Raw genomic sequence first — 23,157 nt, 5'->3', positions numbered from 1 at the left:
TGGTGCGTTCAGTGCTGGGCCCCTCTTTTTCCTTTACGTTCTAGGTCGTGAACATACGGTGCGATGTTGGCTGCAGGAGTAGAATTCAGTGGTTCATCACTTACAACGCCCCACGCGCCTCACTACAGGTGCCTCCTTAATGCCCATCCTCCCCACCTCCGTACAGCAGCCCTCACCTTGTTCTCTAGTGTTTGGTCCTCTGGGCCGGAATACCTAAGCGGATGCGTCCCGCACCTGCGATGCGCGGGCAGCTGGGGGAGGTCTCTGCGTGCAGGTGGCTCCCGACTTGGGGAGCCAGTGGGGTCACCTCCCCCGCGTGTGAATGGCAAGCAAGCTCAGTTTCCTCTTCTATAACCAACTAAATATCCGAAAACGTCAGCACCGAGGTCATTTGTGCTTCTGTTGGTCTGATCCTTTCATTTAAAGGTTTGAAAAACCAGTTCTAAATAAAAGGACGACTTGAAACTCTTTTCTGAAGATGCAATGGGCTGCCAGCTTTTAAAGAAGCCCCCGGATGAGGAATGAGGGAGCCCCAGGGTTTGGACCAGTTTCACCCAGTAGTGGCTGGGTGGTTTGGGTCAAGTCTCTTAACTTCTTGGAGCCTCAGCCTGCTCCAAGGGGAAATGGGACACTAATAGGTGTCTCTGTGTGCCATTGTGATGGGCAAGTGAAGGCAAGTGGGCGTGTAGGTATTCCTAGTAGCCATAAAAGAAAAAACTAATAAGGTAACCACACTTTTTTAAAAAAATTAAGGACATCAAAAATACTATACAAAGTTAAGTAATAGAGGCACCTACCTTGGCTGGCTCCGTGGTTGAGCATCTGCCTTTGGCTCAGGTTGTGATCCCGGGGTCCTGGGATGAAGTCCCACATTGGCTTCCCACAGGGAGCCTGCTTCTCCTCTGCCTATGTCTCTGCCTCTCTCTGTCTCTCATGAATAAATAAATAAAATATTTTTTTAAAAAGTTAGGTAATAGTCTGAAGGAAAAATTGGAGCATATTTTGGCTGAAAGTAAATTTTTTTCGTGTACCAAGTGCTCTTATAAATTATTAGGAAATTTTCAGACAACCCAGAAGACAAAACAAATACATCAGAAGTGAACGGATACTCTGCAGAGAAATAAATTAACAGGGGGAATAAAGACATGAAAAGATACAGAACTTTCATAGCTAGAGAATTCCTGAATAAAACAAGAGGGCACATGCATACCCGTCCAATGGGTTGATAGGAAGAGGTTTTTAATTCCCTGTGTTGGCAAGTGGATGGAGAAACAATTTTTTTATACACGGAGGGCGGAGTGTAAGTTCACGTAACCTGGGAAGAAAACAAGCTATCTTAAAATTTTAGTTTATTTGTGTTCTGACCTATCACCTCCTACACAAAGACGGGTAAGATTGATCTTGCAACGGGAAACAGTCTTTGTCAATAGAATAAAGAAAGTGACAGGACTTCCATTTGGTAGAAAATTATGTAGCCATTGAAACAGTGTGACACTGTTGATGAAGGAACATGGGGCTGGAACAGGAAATGCTCCCTAGAGCTCAGGCAGAAGTCTTGAAATAGAGTTGATATGAATAGACTATTCTAACCAAGAGCAATTTATTCTCTACAAAGGAAATAAATGGTATTTAAAACAACTTTAAACATAGCTTAATATTAAGTTCTTATCCCTCCCATCAAATGTCTTATATATATATATATAAAAGTATATTGATATATAAAAATATATAAAAATATATTAATATATATAAAGGTGTGTATATATGTGTATACACACACACACACACACATAAGGACTTCACAAAGTCCAAATGTGTAAATTGCAGGACAAGAGTACGGTAGGTTAGAGAGTCGGTGCTCAGCTCAGATTGCCTGGGTTCAGATCCCAGCATCACCACTTACTAGCTGTGACTGTGGTTAAGTCACTGATCCTTGCAGATTTTAGTATCCTCCTTTGGAAAATGAATAATAGTACTACTAACTCATAAAGTTAACAAGTGGGTCACAGGTTGTAACAGACGAATAACAATTAGACTGGTGCGTAGCATACAATACATTTTTATGTGTAATACGTCGTATATGTATATATCCTGAGTGAGAGAGAAATAACTAGAGATGTTTGTATATGTTTATACATCTACTTGATTAGCAGATTGACTTCAATAAAGGTAGAGAATAAATTGGGAGCAGTAGGGAATAATGCCAAAGGACATTGCTTTTTAAATTTTATATCATCATGTACTGTTTAATTATTTTAATTACCAACATGTAAGACTTTAAAAAAAAACCATTTTATTTATTCATGAGAGACACAGAGAGAGAGGCAGAGACAGAGCCAGAGGGAGAAGCAGGCTTGCTGTGAGGAGCCTGATATGGAACTTGATCCCAGGACCCTGGGATCATGATCTGAGCCAAAGGCAGCCGCTCAACCACTGAGCCACCCAGGCACCCACATGTAAGACTTTTTAAATTAAAAAAGCCTTATTGAAAAATTCAGTGTAGACTATTTCTGTAGAGCTGCAACTCGAGACCCAGTCAGGCTGGGGCCTATCAGAATTTGGGGGAGGGGGGTGATAAAACACTCTGAAAACAAACAAGCTGAAGGAAAGTAAGTCTTGTTATACAAAGTGGCTTCCTTTTGACATCAGACACTTAAAGAGATTTCTATATTTATCAAATGGAGTATTGGTTTTGAATTTTTTTTTTTAGTACTGTAACAGCTTTTAATGTTTACTCTTAGAAGATGGGAAGTACTGGGTAGATGAAATATTTGGAGGGGCAAACTGTTGAACCCCAAGGCCTGTGACAAGCTGGCAGCAGAGGATTGGTGAGGTCAGGGCAATCTTGGGCAAACCCCTGGTCTGTGGAGGCCTGGCAGGCACAATGAGCAGCGGGCTGGGCAGGGCACGGGAGGTCCGCCCAATGACCAGCTGCTCAGTGGGGCCTGGGGCTGTAATTCAGAACTGAGGCAAAGGAGGTTGGGGGGCTGGTCTATAGTCTTCACTGCTCAGAGGCCCTTCCACAAGGCCCTCGGGCCTCTGAGTAACCCAGCTACCACAGCACACCTCACTGAAGTCCTAGCTGAATTTTAAATAGGTGTGTACAGTGTGGGGGGGCCTGGTGGTGTCCACCCCAAACCAGCTCCAGAGCACGGAGAGGGGTGCCACATATGCAAGCACTCCAACCCTAGAAGCTCCTGAGTGGAGTATTTGCTTTCCACTTAGACTGTGGTGTTTATTATGTTATATTTATTATGTGAGCTCAGGCAGGTGCTGTCTACACAAGTGAATCTCCTGAAAACGTGTATGTTTGTTTATTCTTAGCCACAGCTGATTGTTACTGAGGTGTACTTGCCAGCCCGCGTCCTGAGCACTTCACCTGTGCTGTATGTTCCAACCCTCACAAGGGCCCAGCCCTAGGAGGTGCAGACCTATTTTACAGGTTAGGAAACTGAATTACATAGGGTACACCGGGCCTGACAGCTAATAAGGAGCAGAGCCGTGGCCCTCACCCACTTCCTTTTCTGAAGTGCATGGGCTTACTGACACTTGACCACATCCTCCTTCCCCTAAGGATACACAGTATTGACCAGGAAATGGGCAAAGAGTAAAATCAGAACTTCAACAATCTACAAACCCTACAAAGAGGGAACACACACACATACACACACACAAGCACGTATACAGAGTGGCTGCAAAGCATAAATACCCCTCAGACTACAGAAATGAATCTTTTAAAGATGCACAAAAGACTTTTCTCCAAATGTTCTAGCCTTCGTGACTTTGGAGGCATAAGCAGTGGCCAAGGGAGTGCGTCATTAGGTTACTGAGATACTTACCAGACCGTTCCTATCAAGAGGAGATCACGTTCCATAGTTAATGGAGGCGGTTGTTAGGATTTCTGACAGCCGAAAGGAATTTGTTCCATAGGGCTTTTTAGAAGAGATTTTTAATCATAGTGTAGGTCATGTCCTCACTGGTGGTGAGATCGAAAGACAGATCACACCCACCACCCACAGAGATCATGTCTGGGAGCCAAAGGAATGTAGGGGAGCGTCAGTTAGGAGAAGGTGTTGGATGATGCAGGTGCGAAGCTTCCTGCAGGGCTGCAGCTGACGAAGGCCTGGAGCTGGTGGCCTCTGCCAAAAGAAAACCCAGCAAAGGCGGGTCGTCCATCAGTTCACAGAAGAGAAAATGCAGATGGCCAATCAACACAGGAGGATGCTAACAACCAGGGAAATGCAAATTAATTAAAATAAGTTGGGCTTTAAAAATTTTTTTCAGCAGGTTGGCAAAATTTTACATAGGGTGGCAATATCAGGGTTGGGTAGGGCTGGAAGCAAAATGACCCTCGTGGTCTGCAGGGGGAGTTTGCATGGGGGTCTGGACGCCTGGAGACTCAGAGGAGCAGTCGGTGCCTCCGAACGCGCTCCTGTCCTGTGCGCCAGGATCTCCCCTCCTGCAGCACCAGCATCCGCTCCCAGGTCGGCACCAGCACGTGCACAGTTGAAGCCTTATCAAAGACGTTGAGTGCAACATTCTTAGCTGAGGTGGGGATGATTTCAATGTTCACACATAGGAAATGGATAGATACGGAGTTTATTCATATAGTGAAATAGTATGCAGGGAGCTTGATTGATACATTTTATCACAGACATCAAACATAAAGATGCAGGATGATACATGCTTTATGATAGTATTTTCTGGAGTAAAACATGCTTGCACATTGTTCATGGATGTTTAGACGTACATATTTACATACATAGCATCTATAACTATAAACGATTTATTTTTTTTAAGATTTTATTTATTTATTCATGAGAGACACACACACACACACACAGAGAGAGAGAGAGGCAGAGACACAGGCAGAGGGAGACGGAGGCTCCCTGCAAGGAGCCCGACGTGGGACTTGATCCCGGATCCCGGGATCATGCCTTGAGCCGAAGGCAGACACAACCGCTGAGCCACCCAGGCATCCCAACTATAAACAATTTAATGGACATACACCAAATTCTTGGCAGTATGAGGAGTGTGATCTATGTGTGGGGATTATAGTGCACTTTGATGATATCTGTAATATTTTCTTAATAATAGTAAAGTGACCAGGTGAAAATAAGATAACATTGCAGTGGTGGCTGACACAGTATGAATAGGGGTGCTCCTCACACCAGGCTTTGTACTATTCTGTATCTTTCAAATTTCTCTAGGTGAAAGACAGAGCCTGATACTGAGTGAGGTGTGCAAGTGAGCTATGCTCTGATGCTCTGGGAAAGGTGCTACACACACCTGCTGCCGTGGGTGTGTGTTGGCAACATTTGTGTGTCCTTGGGAATGATGCAGAGCCTGCCTGGCCTGCTGGTGGAGTGCCTCGCAGACACACTGTCCTCCTGCAGGGCTGGGCCTTTCCAAAGTATGTCTCGGTGTCCAAGTTGCTCTGAGCCTCAGCCCTAGACTAAACACCTGGAAGAGAGGACCCTTATCCTGCTACTGTGGGTGCCCCTATGACAAACACATGTTCCCATGATGTTGCAGAATGTTTCTTCCTGAATGGACTGTGACCCCTGGGATCTATCATGGCTTTGACCTACATTGAAAATATGTCATATTTCATGAAAATATGAACACATATGCAGCACCTTGTCATGCATTTGGGGAGGAGTGTTCATCTGAGTCTGTTTTTAAAGCAACATTATTTACACTGAACTCTCCTTTCTGGTTAGAATTGGCAGTAGATCTTGGATGGTAATCCCTTCGCCCCGTCATTTGCAATCGTTCATTAGTGTAATTCATTCATTTTGTTCACCCACCCATTGGCATTCAACAAGTATCTGTGTTAGGCAGCATTCTGACACGGCCCCCAGCATTCCTGTTCCCTGACGTCCGTTCCCCATGTAATCTCCTGCTGAGCGTGCTGGATGAGTTTTACTCCTTTGACTAGGCTCTGTTATATGGTCAAGATGAACTGGTTTTGTAGATGTAATTAAGGTCTTTGACCAGTTAACCTTGAAGTAATGAAAAGGGAGATTATTCTGGGTGGGCCTGACCTGATCAGGTGGGGTCTTTTCTAAGCTCCAGGGACATTCCTGGAAAAGGAGATTCAGAGCCGAAGGGGCTTCTCTTGCTGGTCTTGAAGGTGCAAACAGCTGTGCTGGGGAGAGGGCCACTGAGCAGGGAAGCAGAGGGCCTCCCACAGCCTCAGGCAAATGATTCTCCCAATAAGCACAGGAGGCTGCTCAGAGGGGACCCCTCATCTCCGATGAGTTGCCTGGTGACAGTTTGCCTGAGACGCTGAGCAGAGCACCCAGCTAGGCTGTGTCTGCCCTCCACCCACAGAAACTGAGATGATAAATGCGTGTTGCTCTAAAGCACAAAGTGTGTCACACAGCCATAGAGACTGAGTACAATACTGATTATGTGTTGGTTCCTGAGGATGCAGACATAAACAAACAATGCCTTGTTCTACAGGCACTCAGGCTGATGGAGGAGACAAAAATTGAAAGGCACAATTTAGAGTGGAAAGAAGGGTCTCAGAGACAGGAATAGGGAACACTCTTCAGTTGACCACAGCAGACTGACCCACGCTGCTGCAGAAGCCCGCCCAGTGCCAACAGAAGGCATACCAGCCTTTAAAGGTGAAGATGGCACGAAGCGTGGAGGGACACCTTGTTCTTTCCCCCAGGCTTGTCAGCTGGGTGGCATAAGCCTGGCATTTTCTGTGGCTGTGAATTCCTCTTCCCCCCACTGCCTGGAGGAAGCCTGTCACCAGCAGGGGAAAATGAAGCCAACCAATAAGGAATGCTAACAGGTAAAAAGACAGAGGATCCTGAGGATGCCTGACACTCAGGTCCAGCCAAGCCTGAAACCAGATTGATTCCCATCCTTAAAGGAATCAATATACCTTAAAGATTCTGCTGCCTCCCATCCCAGGGTCCCTGAATCATTAACAAAGAGGTGCAAGCAGCCTGGTCGATAGTAAAATAGGCTCTCAAATTTTAGTTCCCCCTGTCATTCCTAAGCTGATCATTCATGTGAACCAGAGAAGCACAGTGAAATCTCGAAGGGCAGACACATCCCTCCTGGATGCTTATCAGGGAGGACTGAGTTCTGTGTGCTAAAACAGACATCCCAGGCACGGCGGTACACGCAGCGCACACACAGGATGGAGGTCGGGCAGAGACATCTCAGAAGAGGCGTGGCCATCTGGATGAGCTGTCTGGCTTGCCTCGGATGTGTGTCCCCCGAAATGGAGGGAAAGGATGGAGGTTTTGAAATGACAGCCTAATGTTCCAGAGGCACTGGATGCTGCCCACTGGCACTCAGCTGCTGGAGAAGAGGGAGGTGAGGCTGTGTCTCAGGACTCTGTGTTCCTGTCTCATTCCAGAAGGGTGGGGACCGTACGCTGTCAGACCACACCGGCATCCAGCAGGGCCCCGATTCTCTGACGGGGATGCCAGGAGAAACCCCTAGACGTTGGAACAAGTCAGGTCGTTCAGATCAGCAATCAGCTCCTGCCTGGACATGGCCTTCCTCCTGCCCAGCTCGCACAAAGACTTTGGGAATTTGCCCTGGCTGTGGGTGGCCCGCAGATACTGGTCCTTGCTGCTGCTCTGCTGGTCGCTGCTGGATGCTGCCGATGTGGAATCAGATTCTGCGAGGGATGGCTTAACCTTGGGCTGGCCTCGGAGCTTTGGGGGGCGCTGTGCATACTGGAAATTCCGGGAACGTGGCTTTTTCTGCACATACGTCAGCCTGTCAAGTGGAGCCTCAGAGCCATAGTTCCAGGACGTGTAGTACATCCTTCCCTGGTGCTCGGGGCCCAGGCTCTGACTCTCTGACTTTTTGCCAACATAAAAGGCCCCTTGGAGACCTGTCAGGGGCTGTGGGTGGAAAGACCATTCAACTACCTCTCTCTCCGGGGCATCTTCCTCTTCTTCACTCAGCTGTGGAGAGCGATCCTGCCGGGGGGCCTGGGACACACCGCGTCGCGTGTTCCTGGGGTACCTCTCAACGATGTCCCCTAAGGCATCCATCCTGAAATGTCTTTCTGGCCAGAGAGTTGGGTGGGTATTTTTGCGAGAGTCTCGTTCATTAATGATGTAGTATCTGGGGGCATGGGACCTAGGACCGTGTGGCACTGAGGTGGAGAGCCCTGGACCACAAAGAGCAGCGTTGATCTGCTGAAAGTCTTTTCGGAAAAGAGGCTCTGCGTGGATGTCTTTGGTGTGCTTTGCCAGCGGCGTGGGCGAGCAGGATGTGTCCTGGTGCTGGTCCCCTGCGCTGGCGCACCAACCACGGAGATGCCTGCAAGACAGAGGTGGTGAAGCCCCTGGGCTGTGGGTGCCGGCCGAGCCCCGTGCCTTCTGAGCACCGAGAGCAAGGGCAGTGCGCTCTCTGCCGGTGCCCTGACGCACGATCCAGAGTGTTCCTGCACATTCTGTGGATGGATGCGCAGGTGCATTGGGGAAATGGGGCTAAATGGATGTCTTTACTCCTGGAATTCTTAGAGCTCTTAATGTAATGATGCACACAGTGATGCTCCCTGGAGGGGGTAGGGCCAAGAGTGCTTTGCTGAATTATTTCACGAGGAAGCCCCCTCTTGTCCAGGAGCACACAGTGGGAATAACATTTGTAGAGCGCATGTTAGGAGCACTGTCCAGGCAGCTGTCCAGCTGCTCTGACCAACCTGCCTGGGGCCCATCCAGTGCAACGGAATCCCTCCCTCCTCCTTGTCAAGACCCTACAGATACATGAAGACAACTCTCCTGTAGCAGGACTTCAAGTCCTTTGCTAACCTCATCACTAGAAGAAAAAAGCCCAAACCCCAACAAACCCCAACCCCTGAGTTTGATCTGTGTTCTTTTCACCGTATTACGTTCAGATCCAGTATAGCTCTCCATATGCATTCGGGTCAGTCCATCCTTCCAGAAGCTCTACCTCTGTGAAGGAAATCCAGGGGTTCCAGTGATGTCCTATGTGTAAGTAAGGCTCACACACCTGACCCCATGTCCTACAGAGACAACTTGCCACTTACTTGGCCAGCCTACACCTAAAATATAGAAGATCTTGCCAATAATATGGCCAATGTGAAGTTAAAAAGGTAAAATATATAACAATTATAAAAGACACTTTTCCCCCTTGGGCTATAGGAGGAGTGCATACCCTAGGCTGGCACGAATGTTTGCTCACAGGTTATCTGTCAGAAGGCCTAGGAGGAGCACTGTCCTGTTTGATCACATGCCCTTCCACTTCTTCTCAGTACCAGCTGGCCTCGTGGCCTTCTGGTAGACCTGGAATCTGATGGCCCTGCCTCCCTGCAATTGCTAAGGCCCTCAGATCCCTAAGAGCTCTTTATCCTACACTTGATGGCCCCTGGGCCTTCACTGACAGGTGTCACAGCAGGGAGGCAGGTGTCCTGCTATGCTGCGGGTCAGCTCACCTGTGAGTGTCCTGCTCTGGCCTGGATTTGGAGGTGCCAGGAAGAGACCAGCTGGGACTGCTGAGGCCTGACTGGGGACTCGGGGGCGTGCGCTGGCCAACAGTCCCTACCCTGCCACTCTTGCTGTTGGATGTGTCCAAACTGACCACAGTGCCATTGCTTTGGGGCGTCGCCGAGTGAGCTGAGGACGTCTGGCTGCTGGGGTCACCGTCCTTGGGAAGCCTCTTGCTGCTTTCCTCTTGGGTTTGGATCCGGGCTGCAGGGAGAGGGTGGGATGTGAGAAGAGGAGGTGGCCCATTCAGGGTCTTCTGGGTCTGCAAAGAATTGTATGTGTTTGCAGCTACACCTATCCCGCGGGCAACAAACATTCCCTAAATCAGATCATTTCTTCACAGGGAGCTGGAGCCTGAAGGGAGCATGCATTCAGATGAACCCTGAGGCTTTACAGATGCCATCTGACCCCCCCCCCCCCCCCCCCGCACCAGAGACAAAGCAGGTGGTTCACCAGCTTTGGGGCTCTGGTGGTTTATCTCTACATGCATATAATAAAGCCGATATGACAATTGTGATTTTTGGAAGCAGTTCACAGAGCATTCTGAAAGAAGACGTAGAAGAAATTAAAAACCAGCCATCAGATACTTCCCCAGTCCTCCTAAGAGAGGTCCCAGAGACCCTCGGTTTTGAAGACAATGTGAGCTAAAGTTAACTATGTCCCTTTGGCACACAGTACTTGACGTTCAGTGGGGTTTGATGGTGTGAGCTCGAGTCCCTTTCTGTAGTATTTTGTGCAGAGGCTGTTTTCTGACAAGGGGGTGGGGCAAACCTGATCCCCCGGGGCTGGTGGCTCCTGCTCAGCAGCCCCCCCCCCCCCCCCGACTCCCCAGGGGAACAGATCTCTCTCTTTAGCTCTGTGTTCAAGCAGACACAGATTGGCCATTTTAATGCTGCCCGTTGATCCTTCCAGCTCACCACGGGGTCTCTCAGTGGCCCCAAGGGGCAGACAGACAGGTTTCTCTTGGCCATCCCTGCCCACTTGCTTCCCTTCTGGCCTCACCAGCCTCTTGCTTTCTGTTTCCCTTCTTTCTGCTGGAGGCTCTTTTCTCTTCCCTCAAGGAGCCTGGTGGGAGCAGGTTTGTCCAGGTGCTGCTGGAGAATGTGGGAAAATAAGGTGCACCTGTCGTGTTCGAGGCTGGGGGTGCCCATCTGGCATCACCCTGTGTGTGGGTCCTGGATGCCAGGACATGCCTGTAGGAGGCTAGACTCTGGTGCAGAGACCTGGGCGGTGGGCGGGGGGGGGTCTTGCCAGGAAGAAATGGCCACTGAGAAGTACAGACATTCTTAGGGATTTTCTCCAACTTTCTGTTTCTCTTTCTTCCTTACGTCAAAACTTCCTTCTGATTTCAGACCTGTTTTGGTGTTATTCACAGGCCTGGGTATGATGTAAAAATTGTAAATTTAAACCAATATTTATATCCCTAGATTTTATTTTATCGTGTGTCATTAATTGTGAAAACCAGTTTATCAGGAATTTTTACTGGTGGTATACCTTAAACTGCTGTGTTTTTAAATATAGTCACCAATTGAGACACCTGGCATTTTCGTTTATGCTTACCTTCTACCATTTGAGCGACCTTTTTCTTATCTTCAGATCTGGCCTAAAATACAAATGATAAGCATGTGTTTGTTTGGGATTTAGCAGGAAGAAATAATAATACTATTCTTGGGTGGAGGGTGGGGGGAGATTTGTGTCATTGCTCATGCCTTGGGTCATGACCCTACCACTGCTGTCACTTGGGGACGGCATACTTGGGACTCAGACCTGTTAGCTGAATGAGAAATGCTGACACTCAACACCTGAAGTTTAACCTAGCAAGTTTTACTTTAAGACCGTGTACAGACTCTGCCAATATGGTTAACCTGAGATATAAGAGAAAAATAGAGATCGACAACATGGAAGATGTATGTTTCTCCCCCAAAATGCCCTTTGCAGCTCCAAACTCATTTCTTATTTGACTGTTGCTGGAACTGTTTCTTTATGTGAATTGATATTCATGGGAGCTTATGTTTTTAAAACTGAAGAAGGCAGATATTTCTTGCACAGAATTCTGGGACAGGGATGAGGCAAGGGGGGCACCCACTCCTCATCATGTGGGGCAGGGTCAGCATAAGCCTGAGGGCCGGTGCCACCCCTGCCTCCCCGGTCCTGGCCTGGGGCGGGGTTGGGGGGTTGCAGTGTGCAGAGACAGGACCTGTCGGTCTCCCTCTGACAATTCTGAGAGTGAAGTCCCAGATGGGAGAGGGGATAATTATGACCAGGGTCTACAGTCACGAAAAAGGTGTGTCTTCAGGTCCAAGCAGAGTGCACGGGCTCAGATGCTAGAGAAGGGGCCCTTTCTCCTTCCTTGGGGTCTGGCACAGAAAGCCCAGCACTCTGAAGCCTTGGGGCAGCTGCAAAAGGGCGCTGAAGTGCTCGAGGCATCAGCAAGGCCCCTGGGGGAGGAGGAAAGCCTGAGTTTGCTAGTTCCTGAGCAAATAGGAGCTGTCCCTGGGTATTCTTAGAAATAACTCTGTGAAGCCTGGGGGAGGCAGGGCCTTATGCCCCCAGGGTAGCCAAGAATTGTATTTTCAAATTGTAATTTGAAAACGGGACCTCACCTGTATTCCCTTGCTGGCCAGACCTGTCGTGTGACTGACATACATGACAAAGCAAAGAGGATGAGATACTTGCGTTTTGGATCTGCATTCGGAGCTGCTGGTTGCTGAGCTTTAAGGACCTTGCGATGCTCTGAAGGTAATAGATGAGCATGCTGGAACAGGAGAGCACGGGCCATGAGTGAGCCCCACGTGGTGTCGGCGGCCCAGGACACCCTCCCAACCAGGCTGGTGGGAGGGAACCAGAGGCCCCCAGGTCCCATGTTGGAGAGTCAACCCCCACCCCACCCTGAGGACGAGGGTGTGAGTGAGTGCCGAAGCTGGCCAGAGCCACTGGGAGGGGGCCGCCTTCCTTCCTCCTCTCGTTTTTCCTCGTGATCTCCCTGATGTGGACTTCTGCAGGGTCATATAAGGACATAAGGACGGGACGGGGACCTGAGGGGTGTTTTACAGCATATCATGCTATGAGTGCCTGACCTGCTCCCTGTAGTTTTCTTCTAAGTCAAAAACAAGCAGAAGCTACTTAGCTGCATTGTAAAACCCCTTGATTATTTCAACCTCTGGCCAATAGGACAATGATAATGGCACTCAAGCCCCAAAGCTGTGGCCCTAGTGACTTCCTGAATGGGCTGCCATGGACCTCCCTGGCTCCCGTGTGATTCAGCCTCTGCCTGGATCATCCAGCTCTGTACGTGACTTTGCAGGGAATACAATGATTTTATATGATTATTGGAAAGCGGTGCTCCTTCACTGGCTGAAGGCACAGAAGTCCCCCAAAGCTGGCAGGGAGGCTGTGTGTGGTACTCACAAAAGCAGCAACACAGCCGGCAGTATGACCACAGGGCTGCTGACGTACCCCACTACAGAGCCAAACCAAGCGGGGAAGTCCTTCTCGATGGTTTCTGACACGATGTCATACATTTTCTCCTGTCCACTGCGAGAAAGACAGAACTCCAGATTGGATTGCTTTTTGGCAGAAGGAGGCTGCGAAGCCATCAAGAAATAGGGCTATAGGGCTATAGGGCTATAGTCCAGTCCTCAAAGGTGGGGCAAATATCCACATGTGAAAGATACATAATTATCCTAAGATGATTTTATATAAACTAATGGTGTGATTAATACTAGATTTGAAGGGGGAGTCATGGTCACGGTTTGCGTGTGTTTAAAAACGTATACAAACATAGACTCTAAATGTCCTATATAGTTTCACAACTGACCTCAAGCAAATGTAAGGTGAAGAAGTCTAGAAATCACTGCTTTGATGCCGTTAGATAAATAACACAGAATCAAAGGTGGTGTGGGTTAGTTTTTAATAAGAGCTTCCTGAGTTCTGGAAGAGAAAGATTGGTCAGGTGGAATTTCTCCATAGCACAGGAGCTATGCCACTGCCCACTGTGCTTTTAAAGGAGCTGTATCTTTTCAAGATGAGCACAGAGGTGATCCTCTCTGAGGGCAGCCTGCTGTCAAGGAAAGAGCACTGATCTTGGATTCACAGGCTGGGAGTTCAAGGTCTTCCTCTGCTGCTGACCTGTTCTATCAGTCAGGAGGAGAATTCGTTTCAATTCAGGGGCCCTTTTCCCTCCCAGCTGCACTGGCCATCAGCTGCTTAACTTACCTGAATGGGCCGCAATTTAGAGATGGCTTGTACCGAACAATAGCAAAAATGGTTGGCAACATGCACAAGAAGAGCATAAACAGGAGCATTGCCAGGTAGAAGTTGTTGGATCTGCAAAGAAACCACGTGCCACATGCTGAGTTCCTTCTACGGCCAGTGGCCAATGATGCATACGCCCAAAGAACCAACACCAGAACCACAGATCTGACTCTGTATAGACAGAAAAATCCTCCTCCAGCTGTTAGCTAGGAAAAGGTCTGTCACAGGATCACAGGCAGCTTAGCAAACTAGAAACAGGTGCCCAAAGGGACTTCATCGAAGGTTCAGCCCAACCTGTTCATCTTCTAGACATTTGCTGAACACCTGTCCACTTCAAGCCAAGGGAGTGGTGAACCCATTGTCATCCCCAAGTAAGCTTGGTTCATGGAAAAACCTCAGAGCTTTTTTTCTATCCCCCTGACCCCCTCTTCTGTTCCCAGCCTTGAACTTGTCTCCTACGTCTGAGGATGGTTAGGTTCCTTTGGGGTGATTCTTGACTCTCTTGCTTAAATGTGTTTTGTGCCCAACCTCTTCTCCTCTCTGCTACTGGCTCCTCAGGGTAATTGCTCTGCCGGATGAAGCCCTGGGACCTGAGCTCTATGCTGCTTTTAGGGAGCTTGGCTGCCCAGGCCTCCCCAAGGATGGCTCCGATCTATTTGGTGGGCAAGGCCCTGCACACAGCTCTGGAAAGAGGAAGGGCGGTCAATCTAGAGACAATCAGCTAGCGCTCTTTGTCTCTCTCTTTAATGAAATAAACTGGACTAGAAGAGAATAGAAAATATCAGAGCATGTAGAAGGTAGTAAGCAAGTAAACATTGTTAATTTGTAAAACTTTCTGTATATACTATACGTACATATATATTTATGAATGGATATAACAAATATGCACATATACTATATACAGTGTGTATATATATATTTGTATTCATTTATATATGTGTATATACATATATAAATATATATGTATGCACATATAAATATATACAAAAACATACAAATATACATATGAATGAATATATGCCTGTATGTGTCCTGTTTACCAGATAAAATATAAATACATCGTCATGCCGGTAGTTTATGGTCAAAGGTTTGAAAGCCACTGACATACACCCACATAAATAACTCTTATGTCAGAATAAACCAACAGGGCTCTAATCAATGTGTTCAAAATGTGTTATGAATTTATCAAAATGGCTAAAATGAAACTGCAGAAGAGAAGAAGGCAAGGTTATGGGGCATCTGAGGAGCTCCTACAAGGCTGCTAGAGGGGACGAAAGCTCTCGGGCCCTGTCTGCTGGAGGTGAGCACGTGCAAGCCCTGGGAGCCGGCAGCAGCACCCTGAGTGTATTCCCAGCAAGCACAGGAGGAGAATGTTCAGGGCAGTGTTATTCATTACAGCTCACAGTGGGGAGCAACTGGTGCAGCCACCAGGAGCGTGGGTAAAGACATTTTTTCCACAAGATGAGTCTCCCAGAGCAACACTGAGGCAGAGAAGCCTGAGACCAAAGGGTGCAGACTTTGTGCACAATGCCCTGAGAGGTTGGTAGCAAGTGGAATCGAGTACATGGTGGGGCTTCTGGGTGTTACTCTTGTTCCATTTTTTGATCTGGGTGCTGGTTACATGCATTTAGCTTGTGAGCATCCATCAAGATGGACATTTATGCTTAGTGCATTTTCTAAGGGGTTATTTAACCAGTAAAAAGTTACTGGGTGGCTCAATGGTTGAGCATCTGCCTTTGGCTCAGGGCATGATCCTGGGGTCCTGGGATTGAGCCCTGTATCAGGTTTCCCTCTGCCTATGTCTCTGCTTCTCTCTCTGTTTTTTTTTTTTTTTTAAGATGTTATTTATTTATTCATGAGAAACACAGAGAGGAGAGAGAGAGAGAGGCAGAGACACACGCAGAGGGAGAAGCAGGCTCCATGCAGGGAGCACGACCTGGGACTCGATCCCGGGTCTCCAGGATCACGCCCTGGGCTGAAGGCATCGCTAAACCACTGAGCCACCCAGGCTGCCCTCTCTCTGTGTTTCTTATGAATAAGTAAATAAAATATTAAAAAGAAAAAGAAAATACCAATGATTAAATCTGAGAGAGGGGACTACAAGTGGCTTCAGAGGGGAGACAGATGAGAGTTTCGCAGGTGGACGGCTGGGAGACCACTGTGCGGGAGAGGAGAGCGTGGCCAGCCTCAGCTCTCCATGTGGTGCAGCCTCAGTTCTCACTGACCTGGAGGCTCGAAACACTTGCTGGTGAGGCACGTTGCAAGTCAGCACTGCCCAGCTCCTCAGGTACATGAGCCCAATCAGTTTGAGGACGTTGAATGCAGGGAGGCATGGGGAGAAGAAGGCCCCCATCCTGGAGCCACAGAGGAAGGCTGGTTAGTTAGCATGTGTTCCCCTCCTGCTTCCTGTGGTTCTGAGATTTGGGGGCTGAGACCCTATGCCTGCCCTCCAGCTAGTGGGGGGGGGGGCAGTCCCTTCCGCAGGTGAGGAGGGATCCCAATGTAGAGCATCCCTTGCGTACAGGTGTACCAAGGGCTTGTCTTTCTCCTCACCGCAGGCAAGGGAGCAAATACCCTTACCCCACTGTCCAAAAGTGTGTGTTACACCACTCCGCTTTTACGAAAGACAGTCCTTAGTACCTGCATTCATTAATAGCAAGAAATCCCAAGAGGATCATTGCTTTTTTGCTTTTACGGTCACCTCCCCTTACCTACAGGGGTTTGTTCGAAGACCCCGGTGGATGCTCAGAACAGCAGAGAGAGCTGAATTCTATATATCCTGTTTTCCCTCTATATACATATGTACTTATGATCAAGTTTAATGTATAAATTAGGCGCAGTAGGAAATTAACAATAACTCATAATAAAACAGAACAATGACAATGATATGCTGTAATAAAAGGTATATGAATGTGGCCTCTCTCGCCAAGTATCTTATGGACTACACTCACCCCTCTTCTTCTGGTGATGATGTGAGATTAATGTAGTTATCAAAGTACCTGATATCTAGCAAATATTACATAAGTGTTACATATTATCTTTAATACTGTATTTGTGAAAATTTTGCAAAACAGAGTGGATAGACTATAAGGATATAGAATCTGATGGAAGAAATATTACTTGATGCCTCTCTATTCCTCATGCATCTTTACTGAATGATTATGGAGAGATTGTGTTTTCTGAATGTATGGAGCATCCAAGAAGAAGTATGGAAACTTCTTTGTCTTCACTTGCTTTATTCTAACAAATAGCACTGTGTGCATGGTCCCTCTTGGGGCGGAGGGATGATGACTGAGGGAGCTCTCAGCCATGCTCCCCCACCCCCACGTATATAGGATCATATGGCCCCTTTCAAGTCTTCAGCATCTTTAGAAACAGGATTGCCTTGGCTAGGAGTTGCCCTGTGTGAATGAATTTCCCAAGTTTCTGGCCTCATCCTAGGATGGGTCTGTCAGTCTGGAGGATGGCCATGTGCCCAGCCTCAGTGAAAACAGGGTGGCACATGGAGGGGGAGTGGGGTGCCGAGGGCAGGCCTGGCCCCAGCTGTGACACAGCCACTCCTGGATCTCCTTCTGGGGACTCAGCAGCCTCTCCTCCCAGCTGTACCTAGATCCTCCCCAGATGCTTATTCTAATGATCCCCTGTAGATTTTTTTCTTTTTTTTTTTTTTTTTTGGCTGTGATCAATACTGGCCCAAACACAGACTATTTTCTCTATTGTTTCTTTCTGCAAAATGCTTAGAAAGCCGTTACGAACATGACTATACCTGTAAGATGATTTCATTAAGAACAATTTGTGTTCTATTTAATTCTCATGGCTGTTTATAACAGGCATGTCCCATCCAGACCAAGTAAATCAAAATCTTAACCCAGATGAGTTGTAAAGAAAAGGTAAGAAGAAACTTCGGTACTTACCAAATCATCCCTTGGTTGTAGACTAAATGTAACACGTTCTCTGCTATTTTGAATTCCCCATATTCAGGCTACAAAAGAAAATGAACTTTTGGATTAAAAAAAGATTCCACGGTTCTCCGCCCAAGCCAGGTCATGATAGTCACATGTAGAGGATTCTTGGCTCCCACAGACATGGGGAGATTGCCCCAGGAAACAGTGTCAGAATGAAAAGAAGACTCAGCCCTGTGCCCCCCAACCCTTGTCCCGTCCCATGTGTTTCTCTCAGGAATGTCAGGAAAGGGGGATCTAGCCATATGAACTTCCCCAGAGGACTGTGCATCTCACTTACAAACTTGCTTTCCAGGTCCCAACACCAGTAGTCACTTAAGTACCGGACAAAAAGTCCCCGGAAGAAGTCTATGAGCAGGACGCTGGCCACGGTGAAGAGCATGTCGATGATGGAAAGCTTCAGCATCTCCTGGAACACAGACTCTTTTAGCACTACCACGGCCTGCGTTGCCTCCATCCACCTCTTCTTGCACAGCCCCCTCCTCTGCTAACTCCGTGAGCCTGAGCTGCTGGGTCCCACCCACAGCATCTTCATGTCTGGCACATCATGGGTGCTCAGTATTCATTAATTTGAATCTGGAATTTGATGTCTGAGGCCAACATTACACGAAACCAGGAGAGAACCCAAGGCCTGTGGTTCTGAGCCACCAGAGACCACTTGAGGTCAATGATTCAAGTTCAGGGGACCTTGGGGCTAAGATTCTCTGTACAAGATCCCATGTGGAAGGTAGATGCCTGGGTTCAGATCTTCCTTCTTCCTTCTAATATCTGGGTCCTTGGGCAACTTACTTAACATGTTGAGCCTCAGTTTACCCACTGTGCCTATGAGGAGGATACTAGGATTCTCATGAGGACCAAGCCCTTAAAACAGGGCTGGCAGGGGTACCTGGGTGGCTTAGTTGGGTGAGTGTCTGACTCTTGGTTTCCGCTCAGGTCATAATCTTAGGGTGATGGAATTGAGCCCGGTTTTGGGCTCTGCGCTCAGCACAGAGTCTACTTGAGGTTCTCCCTCTCCCTCTGCCCCTATCAGCACTTGCACTCTCTCCTCCCACTCTAAAATAAATATATCTTTAAAAGAAAAAAAAAAAAAAAACCAGGGCCAGCACATAGTTCACAGCATGAGTCCTTATGCTGACTATTCCTATTATTTTGAGAAAATCATAAACCCTCACTGAATCTTATTCTTCTTTCCAACAAGATAGAGAGGATGACACTCCAGAATTAAGTTATGAGATGATGAGTGTGGAGGAAGGCCTTTATAAGGCAGAAAGGGAGCCACCTGCCCTACGTAGGTCTCCCAGCACTGGTCTTGTGGATTCTGGGTGTAGATGGTGGTCTTGTTGGCCTCCGAGAGAGGCAAGGTGTAAGCTGGAACACTGGTCTCGTCTGGGCCCCACGTGCTGTTTCTCCCGAGCCCTATCTCAGGTCCAGGTGTGGACCATTTATCTTCTTCAGTGACCGTCCTGGTGGCAAAGAAGATGGTAGACTCTATCCAGTGGCTTGTGTTATTTTTGGTGGCAGTTTCCTGTGAAGGGAGGGAAGGAAGAAAAAAAGATTGTCCACATATTTGTAAAGAAGCATCATAAACATCAAAGATGTCTCTGCCTTGCTTGGGAATAATCTCTTTCTCTCTTTCTCCGTCTCTCTGTCTTCAGCTGTCTCTCTTCTGTCCCTACCTGCACCTTGCTGGATGACCAGCCACTTCACAGCTGGACTGAACAATGAACACAGGGTCTTAATGGCCAGTATTTATTGGACCTTAGTGAGCGTTGGATCCTGTCCTAGGTTGACACATGGTGTATCTTCTTGCCCTTACAAGTGCATCAGTCAGACTCATTATCCCTTGTTACAGATGAGGAGCTTGATGCTCCGCTCCATGAAGGGGAACACGCCGGGTCTGCTAGCAAGTGGTGGGTAGGGACCTAGTCTATGCGACACCAAGGCTCGGATGCAGAACTGCTCTCTCTTTGGCCTCTTCTGCCCTGTGAGCCTTGGGAATGTCACAGTCTGGCCTGGTGTGGTGTGGGCCGACACCCTGAGAATCCTCTTGGTCCTCCCTACCTCCCCCTCCTCTACTACATGGGATGAACTCACAGGTAGACAGGTTTACGATGGGCTCCAAAGCCACCCTGGGATGAGAGTGGAAACCTCTGCGGGGTTGGGATGGAGGACCTACTCTGAGCTGTTCCCCACAAGTGCTCATTTTCTCCCAAATTTGCTAAATGATTCCCACAGCCTGTCTCTCATCCTGGGATCACTTGAAACCATTGTGGATAGCTTGTTTTTGTTTTTATTTTTTTAAAGGTTTTATTTATATATTTGAGTGAGAGAGATCACAGTGGGAGAGGAGGAGGGAGAAGCAGACTCTCCACTGAGCAGGGAGTCCAATGCTTGGCTCTAACCCAGGATCCTGAAATCGTGACCTGAGCCAAAGGCAGATGCTTAACTGACTGAGGCACTCAGGCACCCAGGTAGCTTATCTTGTTGGAACTGACAGAAATAGTGTGGCCCTATCCCAAAGAGTGGGACTCAAAAGACCCAAGTTCTTCTCCCAGCAGGGTCACTCACTAGCCATAAACCCTGCCCTTGGTTTCTTTATCTTGGAAATGGGGCTAATTCTTTCTTCCTTACCTTGAGTCGACCACAGCTGAGTTGAGTTTTGAATGTGATGTAGGAAATGCAAGTATAAGCAGTGATGATGTCAAGGATGGCCCTTGTGTGTATGTGTGCACGTGTGTGTGCATGTGTGGCAGTGGGGGTGGGGAGTGGGCCTCTGCCAGGGACGGGCACTCACCTCAGTGTTCATGCTGTTAACTTTGTCCAAGAGAGCAATGATCAGGCTGTAGAGGTTCCCCAGGTAGAGCACAAGGACCCTGAAAGCACAAGCCCACCTTGAGAGACAAGATACCACATGAAAGCCCGTGGTTCTGGACGTGCCACCAGTTAGGAGTGACTATCATGGTCATGCCAAGTCAGTGGCCGCCACATGTGGTTTCCTTCAGAATCATGGCAGGGAGGGGCATTTAAGAAATACAGAATTCCAGAACCCATTCTGCTGTTATCGGTCTGGATCGGACCCGGGACCCCTTTCTAGCCTTCCCGGGTGATTCCACTGCGGCCCATCCTTGCGTCAGCAATTTAAAACCACTTGTGTAGCAGAAACAGTGTGAGCTGAGGAAGCAGGGCTCTGAGTGCAGTGTGGATTAGGTGTCCTCATGTTGTGATTTCTGGTGAATATAGTGATTTCCCAGGCAGGATCTCATTTGAATCTCACGACTCTGTGAGGCGCATGTATTGTAACCCCTGTTAAAGGGACAAGTAGCTGGAACCATGGGGAGGGCCAGGCGAAGTGCTCAGGTGCACACAGTTTGCGAGGGGCAGAAAACAACTTCAGGATCTCAGGGGCTGCTTCTGAAATGCAGGCTGAGTGGTGAGCTGTTCTGGGGGACTGCAGGCCACTGTGAGCAGGTGGGATCAGCTGGCCAGCAATCCAAGGCTTGCTGCCAGCCTCCCCAGAGCTTCCAGGCTTTGGAAGCATCCTAGAATTACCCAGGATGTAGCCTTGAGTCTTATCAGAAACGGATCTGGGACTCTGAGATGAGAAAAGAAAGCGTCAGGTTCACCACTGCCTCCCACGGACACTGATTCGCACAAAGGGGGTCAGGAGACCAATACGGGTAGATGAAAAGGAGAAAGCAGCTTTATCCTGAGGACAAGACTCCAAGTTGAAACTTTGCGTGGCCCCCTGGTGCCGGCAGTTCCCCTCATTCCACAGGGACAGCACTGACACCCGCGTGAGAGTGAGCCGAGGGCATTGGGGCCAGCCCTGGCTCTCCCCATGACTCCCAGCACACTGAGCTGGGGGCTTGTCCATCTCTGCGTTCGGGGGCACCCAGCACAGGGCCAGATCCTCAGGGTGCTCTCAGAAGCGCTGCCCCTCACAAGAGCAGGAGGGCTCACTCCGCTGTCCTGCTCTCCCATTGCTCTGGTCCTCACTGTGCCTTAAGCAGAAGGTGACACGGTTGGCTGATGAATTACACGGAACTTAATGGAACCAAAATAATGTGTCTTGTTCTTACTACCAAAATTAGCCCTAATTTGTCTGGGGCATGTCTCTGGATGCCTCTATTTCTCTAGTTTTAAATGTGAGTAACGAGACCAATCTGTATAATAGGATTGCTGTTAGAACAAATGCAATAATAGAATTGATCCTCCCAGGTCTGCTGGTGAGGAAGGAGCTGAGGAAGACACGTCTCTCTCAGATCAAGAGCAGTGTTGAGTAGTGTAGGGTCTCAGCTCCGAGCCACCCAGGGCTGGCATGTTTCCGCAGACCCCTGAATCTTCTTTGGCATGTCTTTCTATCTTTGAAATGACAGCTGGATTTCAGGGAGTGGCAAATGACAGCCTTCTGGCCAAATGCTAGGCTTGCCTATTTTTGTAAATAAAGCTGCAAGGAACAGGGCCACCCCTCAGTCCATTACTCACTGAATGGCCCCTGGCCACTTTCGGGGAGACAGGACAAAGCCAGCACTGGAAATGGATGTGGCTGCCCTGCCCTCATGGGATTCCCCAGGACCCCCTACCACTGCTCAGGCCGGCCAGCACCACCCGCTGTCCTGTCCACCCACCATCCTGTCACCGCCCTGTTGACTCCTCTTCCCAGCCTCCCTCTCCTCCTCCTGCCCCTCTTTCTCTCCTTCCCCTCTTGTTCTCCTTGAGCATGCACTGCTTGAGCATCCTGCTTTCCTTGAGATGCATCCATAGGGGAAGTTCGGCATGAGGTTCAGGCACCAGTGAAGCAATCCTGGCTCTTGAGGGATGGGAGTCCCCAGCGTGGTGGGCACACGGGCATCCCACCACGTGGCAGTGCCCACAGGGCTGTCATACCTTGCCAGCTGGAAGCGCAGTGTGGTTCGTGGGTGGTACATCTCCAGGGCGGCGATGAGGTCAAAGGCCGATGGTGCTAGCATGGTGACGAGGGAGACCACCACGCTCACCTGCCAGGAGAGTGCGGACCAGCCATGAGTCCACAGGTTCCCCAGCCCGGCCTCACCTACCTCACACTGGCCTCCTGGCCTTCCGCTTGGCCAGCGGGCGCTCGGAGGTCTGTGTGCTTCCTACCTGGAGAACCTGCCCCCAAGTGCCTGCTGGTTAGCTGTTTCTGAGAGGTCATTGCCACTTTGTCGTGGGTTTACTCCTATTAGGAACTTAATCTGAGATGCTCACACTTGTCGCTGGGGATTCATGAGCATTTCTGCCACGTTTCTCAACTGCCCTGCTGTTCTACTTACCTTGCGTGGCAGAAGGAGGTGACCCCAACCATTACAAATAGGAAAGGGGACGGGCTGACTGGTAATCGAATATTCTTTCTGTGCATGGAAGAGAAATTGTCTAGAGGATTGTGCCGGGCCTGGCTCCTGTCTGTACTTCTGGCAACCAAAAGAGGACAT

General features: G+C 48.6%; 1 protein-coding gene across 1 annotated transcript in view; it reads right to left on the bottom strand.

Annotated features, from left to right (window-relative positions):
* Positions 1 to 4,583: 4,583 nt before the first annotated feature.
* TMC3 (transmembrane channel like 3) overlaps positions 4,584 to 23,157 on the bottom strand; it is a 40,250-nt gene continuing 21,676 nt past the window's right edge. The window contains exons 11-22 of the mRNA XM_026003149.2: positions 22,595 to 22,704; positions 20,502 to 20,580; positions 18,987 to 19,232; positions 17,988 to 18,116; positions 17,660 to 17,727; positions 15,971 to 16,099; positions 13,707 to 13,817; positions 12,900 to 13,025; positions 12,168 to 12,246; positions 11,052 to 11,094; positions 9,440 to 9,695; positions 4,584 to 8,304 (exon numbers count right to left, since the gene is read on the bottom strand). Of these exons, the coding sequence (XP_025858934.2) occupies positions 7,467 to 8,304; positions 9,440 to 9,695; positions 11,052 to 11,094; positions 12,168 to 12,246; positions 12,900 to 13,025; positions 13,707 to 13,817; positions 15,971 to 16,099; positions 17,660 to 17,727; positions 17,988 to 18,116; positions 18,987 to 19,232; positions 20,502 to 20,580; positions 22,595 to 22,704 (2,214 nt within the window). The 3' untranslated portion in view covers positions 4,584 to 7,466. The remainder of the gene's footprint in view (positions 8,305 to 9,439; positions 9,696 to 11,051; positions 11,095 to 12,167; positions 12,247 to 12,899; positions 13,026 to 13,706; positions 13,818 to 15,970; positions 16,100 to 17,659; positions 17,728 to 17,987; positions 18,117 to 18,986; positions 19,233 to 20,501; positions 20,581 to 22,594; positions 22,705 to 23,157) is intronic.

Source organism: Vulpes vulpes, chromosome 14 (genome assembly GCF_048418805.1).
Source record: "Vulpes vulpes isolate BD-2025 chromosome 14, VulVul3, whole genome shotgun sequence".
Classification (NCBI taxonomy): domain Eukaryota; kingdom Metazoa; phylum Chordata; class Mammalia; order Carnivora; family Canidae; genus Vulpes; species Vulpes vulpes.
This window is presented reverse-complemented; position numbering and strand designations above follow the sequence as displayed.